General features: G+C 43.6%; 1 protein-coding gene across 1 annotated transcript in view; it reads left to right on the top strand.

Annotated features, from left to right (window-relative positions):
- Nucleotides 1-11,841: 11,841 nt before the first annotated feature.
- Nucleotides 11,842-19,468, top strand: part of PIPOX (pipecolic acid and sarcosine oxidase) — a 134,270-nt gene continuing 126,643 nt past the window's right edge. Inside the window, exon 1 of the mRNA XM_068270133.1 lies at nt 11,842-12,088. Coding sequence (XP_068126234.1) covers nt 11,972-12,088 — 117 coding nt within the window. The 5' untranslated portion in view covers nt 11,842-11,971. The remainder of the gene's footprint in view (nt 12,089-19,468) is intronic.

The raw sequence follows: 19,468 nt of genomic DNA, 5'->3' as shown, positions 1-19,468 counted from the left end.
TGAGCTTCAGCTGGTGGACAGATGGCCTTAAGTTCTCCTGCAAAATGTCTTGATAAACTTGGGAATTCATTTTTCTTTTTGATGATAGCAATCCGTGCCGGCTCTGGCGCAGCAAAGCAGCCCCAAACCATGATGCCACCACTACCATACTTCACAGCTGGAATGAGGTTTTGATGTTGGTGTGATGTGCCTCATTTTTTCCACACATAGTGTTGTGTGTTTCTTCTAAACAACACAACTTTGGTTTCATCTGTCTACTGAATATTTTGCCAACAACACTGAAGACATGACAATGTAAATTAGTCAGTGAACGACTTGTACAACAGGGTAAATGTGCTGTTTACTATAAAATAACAACTCACAGCCAGTGGGGTAGCAATAGGGGATACAGAGGTTGTGACTGCACTGTGGCCCCTGGACCAGAGGGGCCCTCGTTCATCCATCTTATTAGCATTTAATTGGTGTTATTCTGGTAATTACCACTTCTATATGTGCATTGTGTAGTGGTAATCCTTAACAAACTGTTTCCCTACTCTGATTACACCTGTAACACAGACAGAAACAAACGTCTATATGCATTATTTTACCAAAGTGCATTTGAGCACCTATGTGCATCTATACAACCTGATGGCCCAAACCCACTAGAGCGATTTTGTGAGCGTTTAGGGGGTGAGTCAAAACGCTAGTGATTTCCCTAAATGCTCAGCTAATGTTAATGGATGGGCCAAATTCCACTGTAGCGATTGCGATTACCAAAATCGCAAACGCAGGACATGCAGCATTTTTTGCGTTTAGCGTTACCGTTTCTGCAATGTAAAGTATTTAAACGCTGGCATAATCGCTAGTCAAAACCTCCACAGAGCGATTTTGGTAGCCTTTTTACATTACTACACACTGTATAAAACTAAAATTAATTGAAAGAACCAATCACAATTAAAACCGCTAATCGCTACACAATCGCTGGCAAAAAGCTGACACTTTTTAAAAACGCTACAAAACCATCAGCAATCGCTCATGAAATCGATTAAAAACCGCTCATTAAAAATGCTAGCGATTGCGATTAGCGATAGCGTTTTGTAGTAAGTTCCAGGTTTAACTGTATTTTACCTATATGCACTAATGAAATAGATTCCTTTCCCTGCAGTTTCCTGACCAGCTGCAGAGCCCAATAAAACTGACCAGTAGCCATGATGGCATTTAGGTTTGGGCACATTGAATGAACCGTATTGTGCTCGGTACTCTGGTCAGATGAGTGAATAAAGAATCCTTTCACTGTCTGCACTGTGGGAAAGCCAGAGTAAAGAAGACACACATGAGGGACATGCAAAGGGAAATAAAAAGAGAACCAGATCACCCAGGAGGGGTAACATCTAAGGGGAGATATTGGAACTGCTTAACATAGAAATATGCATGAAACGGTTGCTCAGTCGAAGGCAGTAAGAGATCTTCAAAGACAGACTCTGTTCCCCTCCATTGCAGCTGCAGTTGTTTTATCTTCCTAGGCTTCTGTTTGCTGGCCTTCTCAGGTGCATTTTCTCTTCAACTTTTAAACAGAAATCCCACAGTGTGTTCCCCAAGCTCTCACATATTACGTGTTGCCAGTGGTAACACAGAGATATACGATTTTGGACATTTGAGGAAGTTGTAAAGGATCAGTACTACAGAATACACAAGCAGCTCGGGGTTCCCAAAACTATTAGGAAAGTATAGGGGACTAAAAGAGACAGAAAAGCCCTCCTACTAAAAAACAATGCTCATTGTAATTTCAGAAGGTATTTGCGATAATTCAGCTTTACGAGAGCCCCTGAAGCCAGTCTTACATCCAGTAGGAGGGCTTTTCAGGAGAATGGCTGGTATCTTAGTAGTAAAAAAGAAACCGTAACCAAGAATTGAACTTCATCCCAATCAGTAGCTGATACCCCCTTTTACATGAGAAATCTTTTCCTTTTCACAAACGGATCTTCGGGGGGCTCTGTATGGCTGATATTGGGTGAAACCCCTCCCACAGTGTGATGTCAGGGCCATGGTTCTTACATCACACGGTGGGAGCCGTGTTGCATTGTAGGAAATAACAGCTGTTTACAGCTGCTTCCAACTGCCAAAAAAGCAAGTAGCATCTTCTTCCACTGTCATCACCTACCAGCAGTAAAAATGCCACCATGTGATAAATGTCAGAATGTAAATCAGGGAGAGGGAAGATTTTACAATGGGCAAACACTGACTAAATCATTTATACATAATTATTGTAAAAATGAAGCACTTTTTTATTACATTATTTTCACTGGAGTTCCTCTTTAAACTGCCATCCAGGTAATGCTTTTGAAAACAAAGTAAACCCTGAGAATCCCCCATGAGGAGATGGACTAGTCCAAAACCTGTTAGTTCTGCCAGATTTTAACTGTGTACGTTTTTTCGCTGGAGTGGTCCTTTTAAAATATAATACATTACATTTGAAAAAGAACATATTAAAATACCACGCATTCCCTTGTTAGACTTCCACTCAAGCTTGTGAAATATAAATAAAAAGTCTAGCAAATATACCAATTCGGTACGTAGGCCTCCTTGTGTTAAAACATTGGGTTGGCATTCAAAATATAACAATATTTCTTTAATTAGTTTGCTGTGTTTGTGGAGCATTTTAGAACTAACTCAGCCAAACTGTAGTGAGCTTTTCCTGCTTTCATAAAATATAATTTAGTTGTTGTTTCACAGTGTGACAGCAATTTGCATATTTATTAAACCAAACACAATGGTAATTTTATTTTAAAGAATAGAATAATTCAAAGTAAATACAGACAAAAAAATAAAAGATTCCTGGCATCAGTTTACATGCAGAAGCCATTTTTACTCAGGAGAATTTCTCAGAAAAAGAAAAAGTTTAGGAGACGGAAGAAAATGCATTTTACAGATGTTTAAGAAGATGGATAGCCGGGCTTGTCAATACATAAAGATTGTTAATGCTTGCATTCAAAAGTTATGGGTTCTTGTGGTTACTGTGCCACTGTAAATATGCTAAAAAAGATGCGAAATTAATCCTGATCAATAATCCAAAAATAATCAATTACTCTTTTCCTCAGATGAGATTAAAAACCTTGTACACATTCTATAAAACAAGACACATAACATTAAAAGCAGTGCAATGCAATTGTGTTTTTTGTGCTTATGCGATGAGATTGCAATTTTGCTGAGGCTATCTTTTCCTGGTTTCCTGATTGGTTACCTAAAAAACGCAATGAAAATCCCATGCATTGTGTTTTTCCTGCACTTCAAAAATGCTGGTACTCAAAAAGCACTGCTAGTACTGCGATTGGGATTTTTTTGTTTTTTACAACATTTTATTAAGGCAACATCGCACCACTGTGTACAACTCCTCCTGATTTGCTTTATTTTTCTGAAGGCTTTTTGATTAAAAATCGCATGCGATTCTAAAATCACAGTGCAACGCAGCCAATGGGTACAGGCCCTTATACTGTATCATGCTATACTCCTGGCAGACTCAAAGCCATTCAGGGCTGTAGCCACTTATGTCACGCTGCACCAGAATCTTTAGGGAGGCTTTGCCCAAAGACTCCTTGCTGTTTTCACATATTGCTTGAGCGGAGGGGGGGGGGGCTATAGAGGGACGACGAGCAGCGCGCGCGTGATGTCATGACAGGTGTGGGAGCGAAGCAAACAATGGGATCGGTGGGGAATCAGCATCACTTGGGGTGAGTAGATCCGCTGGGTGCATCGTTCGCGGGTTGAGGGTCGGAGGATGCTGTACACACGCCTGATTATACTTAAGTCGGACGTGTACGGGCCTTAAATTGAACTCGAGAGGAAAATAAACTGTTGAGATAAACAATTATATTTTTCTTCCTACTCCTAAAAATTCCTTTTAGTAATTAAGTATCCCATGGGTTTATTTTATATTTAAACCTTCACAATGTAGGTTGAATGTTTTACTGTCTCTAATCAGTGGCAGCCTATTAAATATCCCAGAGTGAAGATACATGAACTATTGACCTTGTCCCAGCTCTACCCTGTCCTCAGAAGTTGTATTGGGCCAGGAAAACTTTTATGGCTGTAATTTGCTTATCAATGATATTTACTATACTCCCACAAGGTACTGACAAGATAGAAGCTGTCACTTCCATGCCTAGAAATTAATATTTCAGACAGAAAAATAAAACAAGTAAAACAGCCTGGTTAATAATATGTTTTGCACTGTAGATACACATTTATCTTATGTCACATATTACCTCGGGTACATTTTAAGCATAATAGGGTATGTTCACAAAAGCTCTGTAATCTTAACAAGAGGAACAGTTGTCAAAATAACATTATGAATAAAAGCTTTTTTTTTATTATTATTATTATTATTTTTTTTTTTACAATATTCATTTATAAATTATGTAGTCAGTGTTTGCCCATTGTGAAATCTTCCCTCACCCTGATTTATTTTCAGAAATGTATCACAGACATCTTTACTATTAACGGGTGATCTCTGCAAATGTTCGTTTACTGAGAGCTCTAAAGCCAGTAAAAAAGATCTCCAGACCAAGCTTCAGTGGGAGGAGGAGGCTACACACCAGTATACAGCAATAAATAGCTATAGGAAGTGTTTCTGATGCTGGAACGAGGATATTTAACATAACAGTAGATAACCCGAATAATTGACTGCATTCTACTATATGTCGGTACAGTGCCTCTTTATGTTTAGCAGCATTTACAATATATGCAAGAACTTTGTGTAGGGTGAACACCGCTGCATCTCACCAAACTCCATGACAGTGCACGACCTGGTTAGCAAGTCCAGAAGTCACTGCAAAAAGAAAGAGTCCGCACATGTCAATGAAGGTTTCCTTTATTGTTGGACATATCCAAAAACATCCAGGGCAAACATCAGATAGCTGACATGTTTCGGACTAACCGTCCTTAGTCATAGCTATGACTAAGGACGGTTAGTCCGAAACATGTCAGCTACCTGATGTTTGCCCTGGATGTTTTTGGATATGTCCAACAATAAAGGAGACCTTCATTGACATGTGCGGACCCTTTCTTTTTGCCATTTACAATATATACTGTACAGTACGTAGGGAGCCACACAAATTGGGTAACTCACCATATACATTCATCACTTACATTGCCTGTTACAAAAGCAACGATAGTGATGCATGTATAAAACAAGTTACGCAATTTGTGTAACTCCCTATATATTATGTAAATGCCAATAAACGTAACCTCCTGAGCGGTATGCCTGACACTGTGTTGGGCATGCCGCTCTAGAGGTTTTAACTACCTCAGGAGTCCCCCACTATAAAACTATTAGATTACATGAGATCAGTACATATTAGCTAGCACTAGGCTAGCTAGAATAGGTCACCCCCCCCTCCCCCTTGCCCAGGATCCCCCCCCCCCAATCAGTCCGCTTATACACTACCCAGCCTGGTTCCAGCGATCGCTGCAGCCTCCCACACAGTTCCGGTCTTCTCTAAGGGGAGGATTGGGTCTACGTATGACGTCATGTATGATCCTCCCCATAGAGAAGAGCGGAGTTGTCCGGGGAGGCTGCGGCGAGCGCTAGATCCTGGCTGGGTAGTGTATAAGCGGACTGATCGGGGAGATTCTGGGCAATCGGGGTGGCGGCGACCTATTCTAGCTAGCCTAGTAATAGCTAATATGTACTGATCGTATGTAATGTAATAATTTTTTAGCGGGGACTTTGGGGCTACAAAACATCCTGAGCGGTGTAACGCTCAGGAGGTTAATGTACACCGTTTACACACATTGTCAAACATCACTGTGAGGGCTTTCAGTGTGGCCCCCACAACCACGCGTGTGTAAGAGGCAGATCACTGGTGGCCCAAAGTGCCCCCGCTTCTCTTCCTCCCTCCTCCTGCAGAGGAGCTCAGAAGCGTTAATAACGGCAGGAGACTCACCTGCTCAAACCTTCTGGCAATGGTGTTATCGCTCCTCTGCAACTCTTCTCTTGTCACATGACACCGCTGTTACCAATGAAAGAACGCTGGGCGTGCTGCAGAGAAGAGAGGACATAATCGCCAGGATGTTGGAGCCGGTGAGTCTTCTGCTGTTATTAACGCATTTGGCTAGCTAAAGGGGAGCACATCTGGCTATCTGAAAAAAGGAAGGAGGCACATCTGGTTATCTATAGGGTGACACATCTGGCTATCTGAATGGGGGAATGGGGGGGGGGCATCTGGCTATCTAAAGAGGGACACATCTGGCTATCTGAATGGGAGAAGGGGGGTATATCTGGCCATCTATAGGGGGGAAGGGGGCACAATTGGCTATCTAAACTTAATTTGTACATTTCGCTCCACCCATGACAATGCCCACATTCTGATGTATGGCCACACCCATTTTTGCGCAGCCACAGGACTATTCAGGGTTGAATGCAAAAACGTTCCTTGTCCCGGAGGAGCTGAACACCCTAGCCATGGTATAGAAAGCACCAGGACTGGAAACTTTGTACAATACATAAGTATATTTTATATACAGTTTACATATCAGCTTGTCAAACTGTCATATCAGTGAAGCCTTTTCATTTGGTTACAATAAAGCATATTTATAGATTTTACTGTAATTGGGCAATTAATCATTTTTTACTTTCTTTAATTCACACCTAAGTTTCCTATAAAATTCAATTTATCTCCCCCTCAAATGAGGTAATTTCTCTTATTTCTTTAATCATAATTAATGGGAACTGTGAACTATTATGTGCTTTGTTGGTTCATCTTTCTATATTTTCTGACTTATGTTCCTGAAAATGATTTGAAAATGTTATTTATTACTTAAATAGCCACCGTACTTTACCAATAAATAAAATATCAATTCTAGGAAAAGTCAATCTTAAAGGACCATTATCACAAAATCCTGTAACGTGTAAAATATAATTAAGAGGTATATTTTCTCAGAGTAAAATGAACTATAAATGATTTTTTTTCTTTGTAGCCATCGCTTACAATTGCTAATATTAATCTGGTGGCTCTGAACCTCTTAGTAACAGATTTTGGACTAGTCCATCTCCTCATTGGAGATGTTCAAAGTTTCCTTTATTTTGTTTAAAAGCACTCCTTGGAAAGAACCTATATTAAAGGCCCATACAGACGTCGGATTTTTCCAAACAACGGGTCATTTGAACGTCCAGTCGTTCAGTCGTCCGCACGCCAAATCGGGCGTGTGTACAGACTGTCGTTCGGGTGATAAGACTCAAAATCAGTCTTATCACCCAAACGACAGTCTGTACACATGCTCGATTTGGCGTGCGGTCGACTGAATCCTCCTTCATGCTGCAGATCAGTCTTCTGCCACAAGCACCAGGGAAAAACAAGTGCTCTTATGCTGCATCCACTTGACACCCTGAGCACCCACATGCATCCGGAACACCCACATGGCACCTTTAGTACCCTCATGACACCATGGCACCCATGTGGAACCATGAGCTCCCACATGCACCCTGAGCTTCCACATGGCACCCTAACCACCCACAGCAGCACGACTTAGCACTCACAAGGCACGCAGCTGCACTACCTAGCCCCCTCAAGGAACCCAGTGATACCACCTAGCACACACCTGGCACTCAGCAGCAGACCTTAGCGCCCACATGTCACCTAGCAGAACTATTTAGTACCTACATGGCACTAAGTGGCACAACCTATCATCCACATGGCACAACATAGAACCCACATGGCAAACAGGGGCACCACTTGTTGGCACTCAGATGACACCAAGTGATATATCCAGACACCCATATGGCACTCTGTGGCATTACCTTGCATTCACCTGGCACCAAGCAGCATCACTTAGAACTCATTTGGCACCAAGCGGAATTACTTCAAACCCACATGGCACCCAGTAGCACTACCACCCATATGGCATTCCCTAGGACCCATATGGCACAGAGCAGCACGACTTGACATTCACATGGCTCCCAGTAGCACTACCTGGCACCCAAATAGCAGGGGAGTCTAATGTCAATGCTAAGGGTTTGGCTACAGTGAGCAGCGGTTTAGCAAGTCGCATGGCTTTAGTGTTGAAGGGAGGTTTTAGGTGTAGGTGGGTGCTGTTAGGTATTGGTAGAGGAGGAGCTAGGTGGGAGTAGTAGATAGTACATATCAGTAATATCAATATTCTGCTATCAGATTCATCCAGCACCCAAATTAGCAGACTCCCTTCCCTTGATTAATTGAGTGTATGTCAGATTTGGTGTACAGTTAGCACAGTGGTGAATTTTCTTTCCAAACAGTGTTACCAACCACATGTTACATTTGCATAAAAATGTTTCAACTCTGAAGTATTAGCATCTTATTGACCATCCCTATTGACCACATTGGCAGTGTAATGAACCTGTTCTGTACCAGCAGTCTCTGCCCCCTTAAGGACCAGAGACTGTTTGGTACAGCAAAACGGCGCTTACCAACGAATCTCCATGCAGTCCCACCAATCTCGCCATTCACACTGCTTGTCCATCATTGCAGGTTTCTCTCTCTGCCGTCTCTGTGATGGCAGTGCGCTGTGCGCCAGTCAGGAGCTGCTTTCATTGACTCCGGACCCTGTCAATCAATGTAATACAATGGGATTGGCTTACAGTGATGGCAGGATCAGGAGCCAATTAAAATGTCTCCTGACCGGCTCACAGATCTCTTCTGTCATAGAGACGGCAGGGTGAGTATATTGTGGCTCGGAGAGAACAGTGCGATTGGTGGGAGCGCTGTGACTTCATGGGGACGATAGCTGAAATCTGTGTCAGATCCGCGCTGCCACATGCAGGACATAGATTTCAACTACGTCGGTCCGGAACCGGTTAGATAGAAAGGCACCTTGCCACAATCTATGAAGACTATACACATCAAGCACCACAAAGCAAAATATGGCTTTGCTAGTTAGTTTGGCAGTTGCTCCTGTTGCTTCTGTAACCTTAGATCTTTGTAAAGTTGGAACTCTTCACAATGAAAAGTAAACCCACAATTTGATTTTCCTGTAGATTTGTATTTATTGACAGGAGCAGGAATGAGCGGGGCTTAGTCAGAACTCAGAACTTAACACAGGACTAATCAGATTCAGGAACAAATGATTTATTAAATGACAGCTTGATTAATTAATCAAGCTGTCAGCTAAAACCTGAGTTCAACCTCCAGCTTTTCTTTAATGCATATGTTAACACATTTGCATGAATTTGTATTAATTAGCAGTGCATGTTTTGTGGATTGCATGTTTGTACCTTTTCACAATAAATATATTTAAATTACCAGGCTGGCAGACTCTTAGGCCTGGAACCCACTGAAAACCGCAAACGCAAAACGCAACCGCTAGCGTTTTGTCTGAGCGGTTTGCAAGCGGATTCATGCGCGTTTTGGGTTGTGTTTTGCAACATTGTATTTTTTTCCCCAGCGGGTGCCTAGCGTTTTGCGTTTTGCGTTTTTATCCTGATTGGTCCTGTGAATTATTTTTCATTTTGTTACAGTGTGCTGAACCGCAAAACGCTAGCAAAACCGCTCAGTTTAGGTTTTGCTGAGCGTTTCCGCTAGCGGTTCAATACTTTATATTGAAGCGCTAACGCTCCCAAAATGCTGCACGTCCTGCGTTTGCGTTTCTGAGAAACGCAAACGCTCCTGTGGAAGTTGCCCCATCCATTAACATTAGCCCAACGTTTTGGCAAACTGCTAGCGTATCGCAGTGCTGCCAAAACGCTGCCAAAAGCGCTCCTGTGGGTTCCAGCCCTCATAGTTCCCCATCCTGCTTAGATGAAAATGACAATGTAATTCTTTTTAAGATAAATCTGTTCAAGTAGCATGAAACTGGCAATAGGAAACTCTCAACCTATTGATAACTAGAACAGCTTAAAGAGACACTGAAGCGAAAAAAAAAATGATGATATTATGATTTGAATGTGTAGTACAGCTAAGAAAAAAAACACTAAGATCAGATACATCAGTCTAATTGTTTCCAGTACAGGAAGGGTTGAGAAACTCCAGTTGTTATCTCTATGCAAAAAAGCTATTAAGCTCTCCCACTAACTTAGTCATGGAGAGGGCTGTTATCTGACTTTTATTATCTCAACTGTAATTGAACTGTTTACTTTTCCTCTGCTAGAGGAGAGTTCATTACTTCACAGACTGCTCTGAAAGACTCATTTTGAATGCTGAGTGTTGTGTAATCTGCACATATTATAGAATGATGCAATGTTAGAAAAAACAATATATACCTGAAAATAAAAATGAGAATATTTTCTTTGCTGCTAATCTTCTAGTAATTATTCATAGTACACAACCAATTCATCATATCATATATTTTTTTTTGCTTCAGTGTCTCTTTAAACTATGTTTAACCTAGTTTCCTTCCAATTTTTTTATACATACATTTATATAATTACCTGGTTGATCCTGCAGTAGCTAGAAAGCGGAAGGTGTCAGGTAGCTCTCTGCCTAGAAGACTTACACTGCCCCTGCCTCCTCTCTCTAAAGGACCATTCACTTACTAGAATAAAGTCAGCTGAGGTGACTGATAGCGACCATCTTTGCCAATAATCTGGCGGGTGTACAGCAGCCTCTAACCACCACCCGGCCAGCAATTCGCCAGGGTGGATCTACTCAGTCGAGCAGCAGCTAATACCTTTGTCCTTGTCGCTTGCCCCGCCCACCGTGTAACATCACGTCTATGCCACTTTGTTAGCCCTTCACCCTCAGCATTTCAGCAGAACATGTCAGAGCGATGTCACCCGAGGGGTCTGGTCCCAAAACCCATTGGGGAATTTCAATCCAGCGTGTGTACAGGCTTTTGGTGATGCATCACTGTAGGAATAGCTGACACGTAAAACATAAATTAGACCTGAACTGAATGGCTTCACACTGGCCTGAACCAGCTGTCTGTCACAGTGACACATTTCCACTGCAACGGCTGAAGCATCATAGGTAAATGGGTCAGAACTGCGCAGCTTTCCGCTGGCCAAAAATGCTTTCAATCACATGGTAGAATGCACAAGCCAATCTCTCCCTGTCTGTGCAAATCACCTGACCCCTTTCAATTTCTGCATCTGCTGGTTTGTGGCCAGCACTGCAGCTACAACAGCATTGCACAATGATAATAATCTGCTGTCACTGCAGTGCTGGCCACAAAGAGTTATTCTGTAAGCAGCAATAGGAGGAAGTGGCGGCGTGATCAAAAAATCTGGTTGGAAAAACACTGCATTCGGTATTTTAGACTTTTGTGTGCTAATTCATAAAAATTTTAACAGGTGCGATAGAAGTACGATAAATTACCGAAGCCCAACTGTCGGTCACAGCAGAAGAGTAGCTGCCTGTGTTGTTACATTGCTGTTCTCCGCGCAGAGACCGCATTACATATAAGAGGCATCCCAACTTCCCTTTAGATGTGCATGTTTTGTTATACTGCCTCTGCTTGCCCTGAATCTGCTCTGAAACCGTCTATTAGTCTTTCTTAACCATCTATTTAATTGCCACACCTTAGAAGAACTTCAAGAAACTTTACATATGCCATGCTTTGTGATTTTTCATCACCAGCTCCTCCACATCTTGAAAACAGGAATACAAAAGTCAGTCACCTGTTTTCTGCATTACCGAGTCAGTCAGTTGTTTTCTTTATGAATCGACCCCTATAAGAAGGCTAATTCCAAATTAATGCTTGATCAACATGTCAATCAAATTTCAATCAGTAATGCCTTCGTTTTAAAAGATTTTTATTAAAGCCAATGCTTTAATCAAATCTAATGCCTAACCTATTACAAAACCTCTAACAATGTAGGACTACCACATTAATCATTCACTCCTAAGTCTGATTAGCCTTGAGCAAAGTTTCTCTTCAGCCAGTAATTGCAGGGGGAGAGGAGCTGGCAAGTGGAATTTCAGATGACAGTGAGCGTGTGAGAACCCCTCCTGCTGGCGGAGCTTCCCCTGCGATTTTAGGCCTGCTTTTCCCCCTTCCTGTGTTCACAGTGAAGAAGCAAGTAAACATGGCCCTTCCCAGCCGTTTAGTGTATGACTGTCTTGTAATAGGAGCAGGAATCCAGGGCTCCTTCACTGCCTATCATCTGGCTAAAAATGGGAAGAGGACCTTACTGCTGGAACAGGTATAGCAGGGAAGAATGGAGACTGAGAGATCATTTTGCTACAATTCAACAAGCTTTATCTAGTGCCGTACAGTATGTGCAGTGACAAACTATCCTCTTACACTGTGTGTGTGTGTGGTAGGAGGAGACACAGGGCATGTAAGATAAGTGCAGCACACATGAGAAGTCATTGGTGTCTTATGGGAGAAATAATGACCTTTCTGTCAGTGTTTTATGTGTTTACATAGAATGTTGGACTTTGGTAGAACTCATTGTGCAGATTTGGCTGTGCTGAGGAAGTCTTTTTTTCATATAACTGCCTTACAACTATAACAGGGCATCTGCTGCTAACTATTCAATAATCTCCACACAGGCTCCCGACATTCTTTCATGTTTCACAGTACATGCTCATTCCTTCGGTTAGCGTGTTATACGTGTATGTTATGTGTCTTTTAACAATAAATGGTTGCTTGAACAGTATAGCTATGTGCTGCAAGACCAACATATAATGTGTTATATGTATACCCTACTGCTACTTATATTTATCTTTGACATGTTTGTCCGCTCAGCTGTGTGACAAGTTTACACGTGTTTCAAAATAACAAAATAGTGCAGACTGCAACGTGTATGCATTCAGTGTGTTTGTTTTTCTTTTAATGCAGAAAAAATAAAACAGACTGATGAATCTAAAATGTATCTAAAGTAGTGTCCATACTTTTTGAAAAGAAAATTGAAGGTAGGATGCAAACCCAGGATTTTCAAGGGGGAATACTGGAAAGGTCTCTTTTGGCAAGTCGCCCACTACTGCGCATGCACTGGCGCAGCATTTGCCCACAAAACACACATGATGCACAGTATTTGCCCGCAAAACCCACGTGATGCACAGTATTTGCCCACAAAATAGACATGATGCGCAGCATTTGCCCACAAAATACACATGATTCACAGTATTTGCCCACAAAATACACATGATGCGCAGTGTTTGCCCACAAAATACACATGATGCAGCAGCGTTTCCCCAAAATGTATATAATGTGGCAGCAATTCCACAAAATAAACATAAAAGGCAGCATTTCACGTCACACAGTGTCACTGACTAGTAACCCCTCCCCCCTACCCAGGCCCCTGCAGGGGGAAGATTCCAGGGCACACACACACACACGCCCCTGGGGTAGGAGTCATAAAGATATGCATTTTTAAAGTTGAGCTCTAGTTTAAAATAAGGGAGAGGCATGTATACTCACCTCTTCTATAGCATTGTAAATGCAAACATGTCCCTCAAAGTGATCATCACGCACCCTCAGTCTGTCTTTCAACCACCAGGTTCAGTACTTGTCTCTGACTTTTGAACGATTATTATTACTATTTATATAGGGCCAACATCTTCCATGCAAAACCTCCAATAATGAGGAGCGTAGATACATGAGCAGTTCCATTCACTGTACTTGACTTTAGTTCGGCATTTAACACCATCAGCCCTCAGATTCTTCAAGAAAACCTTGCTACCCTCAAGGTCCACCCCAACCTATGCATGTAGACGTACTTCCTAAGTAACAGATCCCAGGCCGTGAAGCTGGGCACTATCACCTCACAACCAAGGACCACCAACACAGGGGCCCCTCAAGCATGTGTGCCGTCGCCGTTCCAGTTCTCCCTTTATACAAACAACTGCAGGTCCATGGCGAACTCTGTCAAAGTTATCAAGTTCACTGACAACACCACTATAGTGGGCCTCATCTCTGGGAATGATGAGCAGGGGTACCGCCACCAGGTTGACAGAATTTGCCAGTGGTGTAGGGAGAATGGCCTTGTCCTCAACACTGGAAAAAACGTTGAGCTGATTGTTGACTTTAGAAGGCACGCTCCCACCCCACCTCCAATCTGTATTGATTGCACGGAAGTGAAAAGCGTCCCCTGTGCATGCCTCCTAGGCACTACAATTTCCAAGGACCTGACTTGGAAAGCCAACGAGACCTCCACCCAGAAAAAAAGTCCAGCAGAGACTTTTTCTTTCCTCCGTCAACTGAAGGAGTTCAGCATGGCCCAGGAACTTCTAACGAGTTTCTACACCGCCACGATTGAATCTGTCCTCTGCTCCTTTCTTGGTCTGGTATGCTGGCTCCTCTGCCAACAACAGACTCAAACTACAGAGGGCCATAAGATCAGCGGAAAGGATCATTGGGAAACCTCTTCCCTCCCTGGAACATCTTTTTAACTCCAGACTGCGCTCCAGAGGTCTAAGGATCATCAAGGACCCATCTCACCCGGGCTTCCGCTTCTTCAGCCAGCTACCCTCGGGACGGAGTTTCCGGTCCATCTACACTAGGACGACAAGGCACAGAAACAGCTTCTTCCCCTCAGCTGTTAACTCTTTGAACTCTATGGACTCTCCTCACACTGGACAAAATTAGAAGCCATATCGATGCTTTGCTATGTTTAAACAAATTATTGTGTTGTTTGTCTGTATGTATATTTTCTAGTGATGGCCTCTCGATGTACCTGTGCCACATTTTGGTGTGGCACAGGTACATCGATGACATCATCATTTTTTGGACAGGCGGCCAAGATCTTTTAAATCAGTTTGCTGATACCTTGAATGTAAACTCGAGGAATTTGAAGTTTACTATGCAGAGCAGTCCCCATGCAATTCCCTTTCTAGATATCTGGATATCACTAGGGGAGGGAGGCGCTATATCAACAAGCCTATATAGAAAGGAGACAGCTACTAACTCTCTTCTGAGAGCAGATAGCTTTCACCCCTCTCATACTGTGAGAGGCATACCGGTTGGGCAATATCTTCGGGTGAGGCGCAACTGCTCAGATGATGTGACTTTCAGGATAGAAGCCAACAAATTGAAGGGCAAATTTAGAGAAAGAGGTTACCCTGAGGGGACTTTGAGGAGGGCATTCAAGAGGGCGGACGCAAGTAATCGTGCGTCCCTTCTTTCGAACAAATATCGGGTGGCACGGGATAGGGGGGATGCTGTGCGCTTCTGTACGAGATACTCAGCTCAACACCAACAAATCAGTCATATAATTAAGAAACATTGGCACATTCTCACTAATGATGCCAAACTTTGTAAATATGTTCCGGAAAGTCCTCTTTTTTCATACCGACGATCACCATCCCTTCGAGATAGTCTGGTCAGTAGCCATTTCAGAAATCCTATAACGAACTCTAGGCATTGTAAGGTGTTAGGCACATACACATGTGGCGGTTGTACCATGTGCAGGTATATACATGTTGGTCGAGAGGTCAGGTTACCGGATGGTAGGGACTGGACGTTGGCTCATTTTGTGAACTGCAATACTGTATTGGTTGTTTACCTGTTGACATGCCCGTGTGGCGCATTCTACATAGGTAAAACTAAACGTGAGTTGCGGGCTAGGATCTCGGATCACGTAACTAATATAAGGAGCAAGAATACGTCCGGTCTCACCCCGGTGGCCAGACATTTCAAGACCGTGCATGCAGGTAATCCGGCCAAGATGAGATTCATTGGTCTGGATCGCATTCATGCATCTGAGCGAGGTGGAGACATGGACAGACTGTTGCTTCAACGTGAGTCTAGATGGATTTTTGACCTGGGGGCAACCTCACCTCCAGGTCTGAATGAAAATACCAGCTATGCCTCCTTTTTGCCAGTTTAGATCTGGCATTACATCCCTATTAACATCTTCACTGTGGAGCACTCGCTCTGCCTCTGCTTTTGGGGTGGGGTGTTCCTCATCGCAGCTATTGCCAGACACCAAGACAGTGCAGTAGTAAATATTTTTTGAGGATGCGTTTAGCATCTGCACCTTGCAGGGATCTCCGTTGGATTTCCCATGTATGCCATAATTTAGGTTATACATATCTTTTACTTACCATCAACCATTCTAAATATTAATGTCATTAGGGATTATTATATTTATATAATTCGCTGACCCGTTTTGGGCAATAGATAATGGTTTGCTGTGATGACTTGGGGTTGGTACCTCTGTGGTGGTGGCTCTTTCTCCTTTGGTCTGGCGTGCCTCCTGGTCCGGCCTCGCCCGTCCCCTCTGGTGGTGCCGCCCGGTGTGGCTGGGGCTTGGTGGACGCTGTGGGTGTGGGGGGTGGCTTGGTGCTGTTGAGCCCCGGCCGCTCTCCGCTGCTGTGTCCGCCCGCCCTGCCCGCCCCGTGTGCGGCGTTCGGGCGGGCGGGCGGGGCTGTGGCGGACGCGGCGGCTGGTTGCCATGGCGGCCGGCCGTCGCGTCTGCCCGCCCCGCCCGCTCGCCCGGCATTGGCCGCTGGTGGGAGTGGACGGGGCCGGCCCATCTGTGACGTCGGGCTGGCGGAAGCTTAAGATCCCCACACGGAGGACTCTGGGTGTGATACATACCTCCAGTGGAAGCCGGAAGTCCGGCGAAACCGGTCGAGGACGCATGTGCTGCGTCTCGGCCTCCATCACCCTCCTGCACAAGGACCCAGCCTCGCCCTGCATGGTCTCCAGCGACACTTTGGCATACCAGCGCTCTGGCCAGGACACAACAAGTAATCAGCTGCTGCTCTGTCCGGATGGTACTTGGAAACACGTAAGCTTGCCTGCCACTTGGTCATTGCTGACCTTTCCTTATGGACAAGGAACTGTTTGAATCCATACACATTGGAATTGTGTTTATGCCAACTGCTTGCATCTGTATTGCTTGCTTCTGAACTTGCTTTATGTGGCTGCTGCTTTCCACTGCCTTTCAACAGCAAAGCAAAGTAAGGCGTCTGTTTCCATTAAAGCTGGAGCTGGAGCTATGTTTGTTTGCAACTGAGTGCCTGCTTACTAACTCTGCTATATCTGGTCAATGTGCTGGTGTGCCTTTAAGAACTGAATTTTGTTGGGCAATTCAACTGGGCTGCATCATAATCCTATCCTACATGGTTATATTGCCTTTATGCTGACTTGTTGGCAAAATGGACCAATTGAACTAAGATGGATGCTCTGCTCCTGGTCATTTGATATATAATATACGATTGCCTGGGGACTCTATGATACAAGCGCTTAGATCTCATTCATGCGGAGGGATTAGTGGCCTCAGTGGCTCAATTGATGCATGCACCCCAACCATTCATATCCTTATTGGGGTACTGGTGTTCCTGATTTATCGGTGGGGATATTGTGGGGTTTGGGGGAGTTGGGCTGTGTAGGTGGGTTTTTTTTGGGGGTGCGGGCGGGCACATTTTTAACTGTGTGTTTTAAAATATACATTTTCTACGATTAATAAAGTATTTTTTGAAAGAATTTATCTTGTGATTTGTGCATAGTCGGACCATACCCACTTTTCTTTCCATCTCATATTTTTTGATGTATAATACTAGTGGGATGGCCCGAGTGTCTACAAATTAATTTGACAACGCATATTCCCCCGGGAGATTAATACCCAATTTATGTGGGTTAATATTGGCTCTTAGAGTCAGGGGGTTTACATATATGTGTTTGTTTTGTTGATGGTCAGTGTCTGGCGATGCTGCGGTGGGATACCCTCCTTGCAGAGGTGGAGCGCGAATGTTCACAGACACAGGGTAGTAGGGATGCGCAACAACTTATTAATGGAGGTTTTAGAAAACTGACCAGGCTATACGAGAGGAAATCTAGATTGTGGTGGAATCTTAAGTACAACAAGACCTATCTTAGCGACCAATTTGCCCCCCTTTGGTTGCGATTTCAGGTGTTTCCACACCGACGCAATCTAAGTGAGGACTTTAAAAGGAGATGGGAGAAAAATTTTGAATGCTGTGCAAAGATTTGTTTGACCCTCATGAACGAGCTAGATTCTGAGGACTTAACCGGGATAGAAATAGAGATAAACAAATTATCCGATTCCCTGTCGCCATTTAAAAGTGACTCACTCTATAAAACGAGAAGTGAGGAACTGGAGAAACACATTACCCAATTCAATAAAAAACTTGTTATACAGAGAGATCAGAAAGTATTGAGGGATAGGACAGCCTATAAAGCGGGCACTGCATATCTTTGGAACGGCCCCCCTAGGAAATTTCCAAAGGAGGGTCCGAAACCTCGCGGCCCAGTGGGTGTTAAACCCCAACCACGACCATCGGCGACAGAGGAATCTGATTCCTCTGTCGAACCTATCAGTACAGTATCAGATAGCTCTACATCAGCTGGCGAGGGTTCACGCAGACACGACACAAGATCAGGGCGTGACCCCCATAAATCAGTAAAACAAAAAGAAAAGGAAAAGGATAAAAAAATAAAGAAAAACGAGCCATCATGTCAGGAAATTCTGGAAAAAATGGCGGCAGTTGGAACAACAGAAGGTCCTTTAGACCAGGTTCAGCCTTCGGTTGCTGGATCAGGATCTACATCAGCTACATCTTCTACTTCGGTTTTTTTAGCCAGTGCTCATCCAGGGAGGTAATTGATGGCACCCCACCAGTGCAGAAATACCCGGGCTCAGATAGTTTACAAATTATTAATCTAACAGGGGAGGTTATCCCTCGATCATACCTGGATCTGTTGTCAAAGGGTTTGGGATTCTGCCCCACTTACAATGCTGATATTTTTGAGACTGTGGTGGATCTGCACCTATTTGGGCGCAGACTCCTACTACAGTCAATGTTTGGGGATACACCCAAACGACATATACCGACCCTAGATGACGGACCATGGTCTGACGAGGACTTGCTGGCCCTCCAATCATTACAGGAATTAGCATTAGAAACCTCATCTATGGAGGTGGATGATACCGGGATTGCTGCTTTTGGTTCGGGTCCCTGCTATTTTTTGCCTCACCTGGATGACATAGGCCTGCATAACAAATCTAAGAAGTTCCCTCCCTTTACATTAAGTCCGAATCTTAGAACCTTTATTAATGTGGTTGAAAAAGAACTAATGAGCTTGAAAAATCAAAAAGTGACCACAGATAACTTAAGTATTCAAGAACGTGAAACTTTACAGGAAATAACTAAGAACAACAGTAGGTGGGTTATTAAACCCTCAGATAAGGGGGGCAACGTGGTTGTCATGTCGGTCGAATTGTACAGAAATATGTGTCTTGACATTCTAAGTAGACGTGATTGTTATAGGAGGGTCCCTGCGTCCATGGCCGCCATGTGTCAACAGAAGCTATTTTCAATAATTGATGATGCCGCGGCGAGATCGGTAATTGATGAGAATACGGTGAAGTTTTTAAAGGTGGTTAAACCCATCATACCGACTTTTTATGCCTTGCCCAAGGTTCATAAAAAACTAGACAAACCCCCCGGTCGCCCGATTGTGTCAGGTTGTGGATCCCTGACCGAAAAAGCCAGCATCTATGTAGATCGGTATCTCCAATCACATGTGCAGGCACTTCCGTCCTATATTCGTGACACATCGCACCTTTTGCAGATTTTGGAGGGGCTACAATTGCCCCCTGACACACTTT

The sequence above is a fragment of the Hyperolius riggenbachi genome, chromosome 2, assembly GCF_040937935.1.
Source record: "Hyperolius riggenbachi isolate aHypRig1 chromosome 2, aHypRig1.pri, whole genome shotgun sequence".
In the NCBI taxonomy this organism is placed as follows: domain Eukaryota; kingdom Metazoa; phylum Chordata; class Amphibia; order Anura; family Hyperoliidae; genus Hyperolius; species Hyperolius riggenbachi.
The sequence above is the reverse complement of the archived record's forward strand: the minus strand, read 5'-3'. Positions and strand labels throughout refer to the sequence as shown.